The sequence below is a fragment of the Myotis brandtii genome, unplaced genomic scaffold (assembly GCF_000412655.1).
Source record: "Myotis brandtii unplaced genomic scaffold, ASM41265v1 scaffold157, whole genome shotgun sequence".
Classification (NCBI taxonomy): Eukaryota; Metazoa; Chordata; class Mammalia; order Chiroptera; family Vespertilionidae; genus Myotis; species Myotis brandtii.
In genome coordinates, this window is record NW_005355708.1 from 680,290 (window position 1) to 690,683 (window position 10,394).

The 10,394-nt window shown below is 61.8% G+C and overlaps 1 protein-coding gene across 1 annotated transcript in view; it reads left to right on the forward strand.

Annotated features, from left to right (window-relative positions):
* The window catches only part of LOC102262033 (protein sidekick-2), a 71,261-nt gene that overhangs the window by 31,153 nt on the left and 29,714 nt on the right, over positions 1–10,394 (forward strand). The window contains exons 6-13 of the mRNA XM_014536203.1: positions 817–1,007; positions 1,113–1,196; positions 2,793–2,987; positions 4,316–4,432; positions 5,918–6,085; positions 7,204–7,306; positions 9,289–9,465; positions 9,804–9,940. Of these exons, the coding sequence (XP_014391689.1) occupies positions 817–1,007; positions 1,113–1,196; positions 2,793–2,987; positions 4,316–4,432; positions 5,918–6,085; positions 7,204–7,306; positions 9,289–9,465; positions 9,804–9,940 (1,172 nt within the window). The remainder of the gene's footprint in view (positions 1–816; positions 1,008–1,112; positions 1,197–2,792; positions 2,988–4,315; positions 4,433–5,917; positions 6,086–7,203; positions 7,307–9,288; positions 9,466–9,803; positions 9,941–10,394) is intronic.

Consider the following 10,394-nt stretch of genomic DNA (forward strand, 5'->3'; position numbering starts at 1 on the left):
GGGCCCAGGTGTCTCACGGGTGTGGGCAAGGCCACCAGGTGCAGCCGAGCGCCTGAAGGCTGTGGAGTAACAACGATGCAGGAGACCCGCGGTGAGGAGCCTGCCTCACGGCACTCACGCCACTGTTGCCCAAACCTACTCGGCCACGGAACCCCTCTCTCATGGACCCTCTGAACACCCTGTGGAACTAACACAGACACCCCCTTCCCCCGGCAGATTGGCCTTGGGGGATCTGCCAGGTGCCAAACAGGAGAGCCGGGCAAACCCAGTCTCAGGGAGCCTTGGGGGTGCCGGGGGGGGGGGGGAGGGCTCGGCTCCCATCCTCACCCCATCGAAGTTGGGGGATGGGTACATCCATCCACCTGCCTTTGTCTCCCCATCTCCACACTTTGGGTGCCTCCCTCGTGTTCCTCCTCGGCACGTTCCCTCGCCTGTAGCCATCCCCTGTCCGTCCGCTGAGTTACATTCGGGGCCTGGTGCACGGGGAGGGCAGAGGAGAAGGGTTCCCCGTGAAGGAAGCTTCCAGCTCTCGGAGCCCCGGACACTGAGTTATTCCCGGGCGGGGCCTGTTCCGAGGGCTGCCGCTGCGTTCATGCATCCACCTTCACCCCAGCCCCGCTGAGCATGGCTGCCCCATTCTACAGATGAGGAAACTGAGGCCCAGAGCACTGAAGGAACTTGCCTAAGGGCTTAGAAAATGCCAGGAGGCTGGGCAAACCCAGGCGGCCTGGCCCTGGGCCTCACTCCTCGCCCCTGCCTGCCCTCCGGCCTCCGGAAGTCCCTGTGGCTGAGTGCCTGCTCCCTGCCCCGCTCCAGGCCCCTGATCAAGCTGCACATCCTTTGGAAGAAGGATGGGGTGCTGCTGTCAGGCGGTATCAGCGACTACAACCGCCGGCTCACCATCCCCAACCCCACGGGCAGCGACGCTGGCTTCTACGAGTGCGAGGCCGTGCTCCGCAGCAGCAGCGTCCCCTCCGTTGTCCGTGGAGCCTACCTGTCTGTGCTGGGTGAGACGGGGCGGGGCTGCTGGGGGGTCCCAAAAGGGTAGGGGCAGCATGGTTATATCCTAAGGAGCATGGCTCTGATCCCCTCCCCTGTCTTTCTTCCTGCAGAACCACCTCAGTTTGTCAAGGAGCCAGAGAGACACATCACAGCAGAGATGGAGAAAGTGGTGGACATTCCCTGTCGAGCCAAAGGTAACGCGGCGGGCGGCGTGGATGAAGGGGGACAAGGACCCCCGAACCTTCAGCCCCTCCTGTCTCTGGCACGGACTTTTCTCAGCTCCACCTCCTTCTCCAGGCACCATCATGGAGAAGAGAGTCAGTCTGGCTGTACGCAGACACCCCCGGGGAAACAAACAGGCCAAATTACCGTCATCTCGGGCCTGGGAATCAACCTAGGTTATCATAACTTGAGGGTTACAAATGAACCCAAATTACTGTGATTTCAGAATAGGTGACAGGCCCAAATTGCCCATAATTAGAGAGTTGTCGACACTGCCCAGTTCCCGGCATGTCAGAACTAGGAGAACGTGGGTGCATCTCGCCCTACATGTGCCTCGGAAGGTCCGCCTGGTTTCTGGGTTATGTTGTTCCCTCCCCCCTTCCCCCCCCCCATTTCTACTTGACCCCCCTGTCAGAGCTCCCGGAGAATTTCTGCTTTTCCCATCCCCACCCTCCCTCCTTCTGGGGCAGCTGAGCCAAAACACAGCCCAAAACCAGGATGAACTCGGACGGGCGGTGGGATGTGACCTAATAATGAGCAGAGAGGCAGGATGTAGCTCAGGCAGGCAGAGAGTGATGGGGAGGGGAGACCCACCTGGGGGAGGCGAGATTCATGCGTTCAATCAACAACCATTTTTTCCGACGGCTCGCCCTGTGCTGAACGCTGTCCCCGGGGCTGGGGAAGATACAGGAGGGACCGAACAGCCAGGGCCCTGCTGTAGGAAACTGACATTCCTGTGAGGCGGACAGACAATCCAGTAAACAAAGATGCCTCATTTCCTTTCATCCAAAATGCCAGGGGTCGTAAGACGCGCCATTATTTTATGTACCACTAAGGAAGGAAAAAGACCGCCAATTAAATTATGACGTGCTGTCGACGGGAGACGGCCTGCTCTCGCAGACGTTACAGTGTGAAGGAACGTGCATCGTTGAGTGGATGCAATACGGGGCCATGGAATGTCGGGGTGCAAAGCGCTAGCGAGGAAACGCAGGCGGGCTTTGGGGGCACGGAGCCAGGGTGCACTTTTGAACGGGCATGGGGAGCTCTCTAGGAAAGTTACATTTGAGCAGAGAGTCCCGGAGGGAGAGTAGGGAGGGTTGGGGGTACCTGCGGGAAGGCTGAGAGACAAGGGGAGCCCCCCTTCACTCCGCTGTGCAGACCATGTACGGGGGCTTCTGGGGATCCCTGAGGAGTCCTGGTCCCCTCCGCGTGCTCCTTGGAGTGGGCTCTGTGGTCGCGTGGGGTTGGGGGACCCACTCCCAGCAGGAGGTTCCCCGAACGCACAAGAATCTCTGCTAAATGTTGCAGGAAAAAATGTCTCGTTTGGCCAATCCAGCATCCCCAAGCTAAACGAATCCGGGACATTTAAAATTGTCTTGAAGCACCTGCTCTCTAAGAATTTGAGATCATCCTCCCCCTCTCCCAGGGCGAGTCGTGCCCGTCTGAGAAGATTCTAGAAACCAGGTCACCCAGGAACTTGCTCACAGACTCCGGGCCTCCACTGTGCACCCCTCAGGTGGGAGTGAGGGAGGGAGGCTGGCGGCTGACAAGGGTCCCCCTCTCCCCAGGTGTGCCCCCGCCCTCCATCACCTGGTACAAGGACGCAGCCGTGGTGGAGGTGGCGAGGCTCAACCGCTTCCGGCAGCGCGGGGACGGGGGCCTGCAGATCAGCGGGCTGGTGCCCGACGACACGGGCATGTTCCAGTGCTTCGCCCGCAACTCCGCCGGCGAGGTGCAGACGTCCACCTACCTGGCCGTCACCAGTAAGTCCCTTCCGTCCTGCCCGGAGCCCCTCCCAGCCAGGACCAGCTCTGCTCCGAGCCAGGGCCCCTGGAGAACAGAGACAGGACCCCAGAGCACATCCCAGGCAGTAGCCAGGGTGGGGTGAGGGGGGGGCACAAGCCACTTACACCCACTGCTCCCGCAGCCCTGCGTCCAGTGCCCGGAGGAGGCCTCGGTCCCCATGCACCCTCCCAATGTCCTGGCCGAGGACCGGCTCTGAGGGGCTCGGGCATCCCAGCTGCCCCGGTTCCCTCCCTGCAGGCTGACGCGGCCCGTCCCCGACCAGCCGACCTGTTCACTTCTCCAAAGAGGAGAACCAGCACTTTATTTATATATATATTGGTTTCAGAGAGGAAGGGAGAGGGAGAGAGAGAAACATCAGTGATGAGAGAGAATCATTGATCTGCTGCCTCCTGCTCGCCCCACACTGGGGATCAAGCCCACAACCCGGGCATGTGCTCTGACCGGGAATCAAACCGTGACCTCCTGGTTCATAGGTCGATGCCCAACCACGGAGCCATGCCGGCCAGGCAAGAGCCAGCACTTTAACCTCAGCTCCCCGACTCGCCAATCCCGTCCCCCGGGAGTCGCTTTGGGGTGATAGTAGTGGCCCTGCCCCCTGAGTGGAGCTGCCTTAGCCCTCGGGTGGCACTGAGAGTGGCCTGCAGATGCCATATCTGCTGGGCCCTCATCTCCGCACCAGGGCTGGTCACCAGGCCCACAGAGAGGAGCTGGGTCGCCCCCAAGGCGGGATGGGCAGGAGGGCTGCCACCGAGCCTGCAGCTTCTATGAGCCCGGCCGGGGCTGGTCCGTGTTGGAGCCCTGCACCCACACCCGCCTGGGCAGGGTGTTCCGCGGGGGCCAAGGTCAGGGAAGGGGACAGAAAGCGTCTGCTCTGACGTTGAGGAGGCAGGGCCCACCCAGGCTGCTGGGCTCGGTGGCCGGCCTCTCCGACAGTGGACGTGTCTGATCGGCCATAACTGTTCTCTGTTTTAAGAAACCAGAGTCTCAATGTCATGTTCGATGATGGTGAATCCATTTACCTGGTCATGGGGCTGTGAACTGCTCTTGGGAGTCCTCAGTTTCCCCCACAGGGAGGCGTGAGAAGCAAGGCAGGGTGGGAACTGGCATCACCTGGGTCCTTCCGCGGGGTGGGTGACGTGGGGAGCCCTCGAGGGTCCTCCCGGCTCCTTCCCGTTGCTGCCACCCCGTGAGGCCCCTGCAGCTTTCCCCCACGGGGGGAGAGAAGCCCACACCAGGGGGGGCCCTCCCAGCTGCAGCTGAGCGGCCCCGCTGTCTCCCTTCGCAGGCATCGCCCCCAACATCACCAGGGGCCCCCTGGACAGCACAGTGATTGACGGCATGTCCGTGGTGCTGGCCTGTGAGACGTCGGGGGCCCCGCGGCCGGCCATCACCTGGCAGAAAGGTAGATGAGACTGGTCTGCTTTGGGGGGGCCGGGAGCGGGCATGGCAGTCCTCAGAGCCAGTCTGGAGCCAGCAGGTTGGGGGGGTGTCCCAGGTACAGTTGTGAAGGTCCCGCGGCACAACTCAGGGGGGCGCCTGTCACACCCCGGTGAGTGCCCGCCACCCGCCACCCGCCAGGCTCAAGGCACACTCGGCGTCTTCCGAGACCTGTGGCCTTGGGCGAGCTGTTCAGGCCCCCTGACCTCAGGTCCCCTCCGTAATGGGGACAGTGTGCTTCGGGGTTGATGCTCCCTGGTTGGTGTTCTGTGGGTGTTCGTGCAGGTAGGAGGGCTCCGGACGCCTGAGCCAGCAGATCCCAGCCGCCCACCTAAGTCCACCCACTCTGTGTGCCTCCTGTCCCCTCTGTGTCTCACACTCCCCTTCACAGCTCTCCCTTGTACACACATGTACACACATGTACACACACATACCTCCAAGCCTCGGCTCAGAGGCACCTTCCCCACGGGACACGCCCACCCCCCATGCCCCAGGCCCTCCTCACGGCCCGCCCGCCTTAATCCCTGGCGTCTAATACACACCATCACTTACTTTGCTTATTGCCACCTCCCTGCGAAGGCAGGGCTGTCAGCTGTGTCCACTGCTGTCTCCCTGGAGCCTAGAGCAGAGTCTGGCACATAGTAGGTGCTCAGTCAATATGTGTGGGATGAAAGTCACCGCACCCAGGCATGTGCCTAGACACGGAACTGGACACACACACCTAACACGCTCGCTAGTTTAGTGTGTCTGCACACGTGTGCAAACAGACACACCTACCCGCAGGCCTGCCTGGAGAATCTCCCCCTATACAGACAGGTGGGTGTTTTTTTTAAATAGAGACAGCCACGAAAACCTGCCCTCCCAGGCTCGCTCACACACAGCACATCCTCTCTCTTTCTCTCTCTCTCTCTCTCTCCCTCTCTCTCTCTCTCTCTGTCTCTCTCTGACTCCAGGCGCCAGGCCTCCCTAGGTCCCCCTGCACAGGGAGGGCTGTCCCCGTCCCTCTCCATCCCCCACCCCCACTCCTGGCTGCTCCTACCCACCCACCAGGTTCCTCCGCTCCCCCAAGGTGACTCTCCAGCAGCATCCTCCGCAGGATGCCTGTCACCACCTCCTCAGAGCTGTCTGCCCCTCCCCCGCCCCCGCCCAGGTGCCAGCTGCCTCGGAGACAGTCCCTGGCCTGCCCTGGTGAAGGGCAGACAGTGTGGTGGGCGAGAGGCGTCAGGAGACCTGGGCTCCCGGCTGCCGGCCGGCTCTGTGACCCTGTGCCCTGGGCTGTCACCAGTCAGGAGCCTCACCGCCCCGCAGCCCGGTCACCACCCCAGTCCCAGCCTTTCTAAAGCTGGGAGCCTGCCTGACCCCCTCCCCCCCTCTCCCAGGGCAGTCCAGGAGGGAGGAGTGGGGGGTGCGGTCTGGGCTGCCGCCTGAGCCCACCCCATGCTGCCCGCAGGGGAGCGCATCCTGGCCAGCGGCTCCGTCCAGCTGCCTCGCTTCACGCTCCTGGAGTCGGGCAGCCTGCTCGTCAGCCCCGCGCGCATCTCGGACGCCGGGACCTACACCTGCCTGGCCACCAACTCTCGGGGGGTGGACGAAGCCTCTGCGGACCTGGTCGTGTGGGGTGAGTGTGCGGAGCGATACACGTCTGTGCGTGAGTGTGCGCCCAGCCCCGCCAGCCCCGCAGAGCACACGCTCACACCACCGGCACCTCCACGTGCCCGCGTCTGTCCGGCCTGGGCGCTTCTTACAAGAGGGACTCACACTCATTCATTCGGAGGAGAGGGACCAGGAAGCCAGGCTCCGATGCCGCGGGATCGAGGGCTACGCCGAGCTTGGCCGAGTAGAGAGAACGCGGCGGTGCCGGGCAGCTGTCTTCATGCGCTTTAGGCAAAAACCAGCCAACGTTTTCTGTGACCGGCTGGAGTGTAAATACTTCAGGCTTGTGGGCCAGACGGTCGCAACTCCTCAACTAACGCTTCGGTTTCATCGGGAAAGTACCATGGCCGCTACTTAATCCATGGCCGTGGCTGGGGTCCCGCCCACGTGTGCTCACCCAGACAGCCCCTGGACGTGACCCCAGACTGTCGTTAGCTGACCCCTGCTCTAAGGAAACTTCCCAAGTCCTTTCCAACGCTCTGCCTGCACCCCCACACCGGGGGTCCGCACCCGAGACAGACACACCTGTGGGGCTCCTGAGCGGCGTGGTGGCCCAGTGAGCAGCGCATTAGGGCAGAAAGCAGTTGATCCTACGTTTGCTTTGCCTGGACTGCTCTGCCTGCACCCCCACACCGGGGGTCCGAACCCGAGACAGACACACCTGTGGGGCTCCTGAGCGGGCTGCATGGTGGTGGCCCAGTGAGCAGCGCATTAGGGCAGAAAGCAGTTGATCCTACGTTTGCTTTGCCTGGACCACTCATGTGCTGGGAAGAGGACGCTGACCATCCCCAGATTTCTGGTGTTTTATCCCGCGCACGCTGTGTGGGAGCACCGCTAAATGAGCCCCCACTATGCATGTGGCTCCCGAGATTCCAGGTCCCAGGGAAGCACGGTGCCCTTTTTAACGTTCGGGGACCCTCGCTATGGTCTTCCTGTCCACCTGTTGGTCTGCCTTCACCCCCGCCCCCCAGAGTCCAGCCACGCAGTCTGGTTCGCCTGCCGACACCTTCCCAACTCCTGCCTCTCGCCTGTGACTCTGGCGCCCACCCCTCCTCTCACCGCCGACCCCCTGCTCTCTTTCAGCCCGGACCCGCATCACCAGGCCGCCCCAGGACCAGAGTGTCATCAAGGGCACCCAGGCCTCCATGGTGTGCGGCGTGGCCCACGACCCCCGGGTGACCATCAGGTACTCCCTCTGCTGTGGCCCCAGGGAGGCAAAGGGGAGGGCGGCTTTGAGGGTGGCTGGTAGCTGGGCGAGTGTCTGCACCAAGGAGGTGAGTATTGCCCGTGGGGCCACAGAGCATCCTTTGGGGGGGGGGAATTTACAGACCTGGTGCAGGGCTGGGGTGTAGGGGGCGCTGCGTAAATGCTTAGGGAGCAGAATGAGCTGAAACTGAACTGGGCCATGTCAGAGGGAGAGGGAGAGAGGAAGGGGTGTGGGGAAATGGAGGAAGGAGGAGGGAAGAAGGGGGGAGGAAGGGGCATTGGGCTGCTGGCTCTCCCAGACCCTCCGCCCGCTAAGTGGACAGCAGAGGGTCTGGGTGAGCAGGTGTGGGAGAAGGGACAGGGCCGGGCCAGGAGAGGTCCTGGGACACACACGGGAGGGGCAAGTGCCCAAACCGAGTCACCCCCACCATTCACCTGGGCCACGAGTTACGTGGCCTGGAGGCAACCAGCGCCCCCTGTGGAACCCTCTGGAGAGGCCCAGGAGGGGCAGCTCGCGACAGAAGCAGCCAAGAAAGGCTGAAAATCTGGGACCCACCTCCCCAAGTTTGGGGTGAAGACCCCTGGGGGCCAACCCAAGGGAAGGCTTTGGGAACTAAAACCAGGAGAAACTGTCCCTTTGTGATGCTAAGGAGAAGTTTTAACTGCTTCCTTGGAAGTAACTGTTCCCTCCGTGTGGCTTCTGTATTGTATGGGCAATACCACTGGGCATGGAGGGCCCGGCACTGATGCCTCCTGGAGTAACAACCCTGACACTCCAGAGGCAACTGCATCCTGGGGCGCCATCTGGTGGCCACTCTGCATATGACAGTCTGTCCGGCCACCCCGTAGGGACCCTGGAAGCCAAGGTTGGCATAAGGGCTACTAGACTCTGAGACCAAAACCTACTCTCCGAGGATCCATCTCGGGGCCCCAGTTTGAGAAACAGCTCCTTTAACTTCCAACATTGACCCTTGGGGACCGTCGCCGTGTGGTGCGAGCGCCAATGCCAAAAGGAGCCTGGAAATCACATAGATGTGGTTGGAACGTTGTCCACAGACAATCCCGAACCCTCGACACGGCGTGCCTTCCAGGAGCTGGCCGCCCACGCGTGCTCATGGCAGCGACGGTTGTCTGTCCCCAAGAACCATTCCAGAGGAGAGACGTCTTACTGTCAGACACGGGCATGTGGGCCATTTCTCAAGTCCCCCTTCGTGCCGACCGGCCGAAGCGAACGTGATGTTTTGGACACGGAGGTCATTTTGTCACAGTGACGCGTGGCTCTCAGGATTCTCATACAACTAATTGCACAGCGTAGCCTGGGCGGAGGTTCCATGCTCTGTCCAGCGGTGACCTCGTCACCTCGTGGGGAGAAGACCTTTCTGCCGGCTCTTTGCTGCCGGCCCCTGGGCAGTGACTTCCGTCTAAAAGCAGCCAGGCTTGGCCCTGGACCTGAACCGAAGGTGAATGACCGATAATGACTTAATGTGCTGACCCTCCTGGACGGACGCGCACCCTCCCGCAGGGATGATGGACAGCAGGCTGCTCTGGCTGCCGCTGCACCCTTCCCGGAGACCAGCCCCAGAGACCGGTGGCGGCCCGGGGCCTGTCCCCGACCCACCTGCTCTCCTGCAGACCAGCCTGGGCTGAGCACACCCCTAAGAGCACCCCCACTTCCCTATCTCTCTTTTTTTAAATATATTTTTACGTTTTATATTAAATCAAATATATTTGATTTCAGAGAGGAAGGGAGAGGGAGAGAGAGAGAAGCATCAGTGATGAGAGAGAATCACTGATGGGCTGCCTCCTGCATGCCCCACATTGGGGATCGAGCCCACAACCAGAGCATGTGCCCTGTCCGGGAATTGAACCGTGACCTGGTTCCTAGGTCAACGCTCAACCACTGAGCCACGCCGGCCGGCCCTTCTCTACGTCTCTGTACCTATTGGTTCTTCTCTCTCTTAGGTACGTGTGGGAGAAGGACGGGGCCGCCCTGGGCGTGGAGAACAACCCCCGTGTCCGCCTGGACAAGAACGGCTCCCTGCACATCACCCAGACGTGGTCGGGGGACATCGGCACCTACACCTGCCGGGTGCTCTCCGCTGGAGGCAACGACTCGCGCAGCGCCCACCTGCGGGTCAGGTAGGGCCACCCGCCCAGGCCCGAGCCCAGAGGTGTCAGCAGCACCGAGAAGGCTCCTTTTGGCAGGCCACCAGGTGGCCTGGGGCCACAGCCCTTCTCGCAGGACACGCCCAAGCATCCCTCCAGGCTGGGCCCCCTGCAAGAGCAGGGGAGTCTGGGTCCGGCTTTGGACAGGTGGGCTCCGGGCCCCAGAGGAGACTCTGCAGGTCGATGGCCCAAAGGCCACGTTTCGTGGCCGAGCACGAGGTATCGGGAGTTCTATCCGAGTCCCGGCCGCCCACGTAGACCTCACCTGACTGTAGACCTCACCAGTGACTCCGCCACATCTCTCTCCCCAGGCAGCTGCCTCACGCGCCCGAGCACCCAGTGGCCACACTGAGCACCTCCGAGAGGCGGGCCATCAACCTGACCTGGGCCAAGCCCTTCGACGGCAACAGCCCCCTGATCCGCTACGTCCTGGAGATGTCGGAGAACAGTAAGGCTCCCTCCGCACCGCAGCCAGGGCGGGCGGGGCTCAGCCATGGGGGTTCCAGTGCCCACTTCCCAGGCCTCTGCCTCAGGGCAGACCCTTCCCTCTGGAGCCTCGGCCACCTCGGCCGTCACATGACCAAATCGGCTGTCACATGACCGAATGGCTCCCTGGGGTCATTGTGACAATTGAACAAGATACTCACAAGGCACAGGACATAGGGCCTGCCGCACCAGGAGCCTCCGAAACGGTGGCGATTCTTTCTCTTTTTCTCCTCCTCGCTGTGGACTCCAGAATTAGCATGCATAATTTAAATGCGTTTTAAATAAGTGTGCCCAGAGCTCATCGATCTGAGGGGGAAAAAGATGGAAAAGATGGATGCAACTCAGTTCCCCTGATGGCTGCTTCCTCCCAGCGGCCTCCAACTCCCTCCCTCACTCCTCCCCCCACCCAGCCAAGG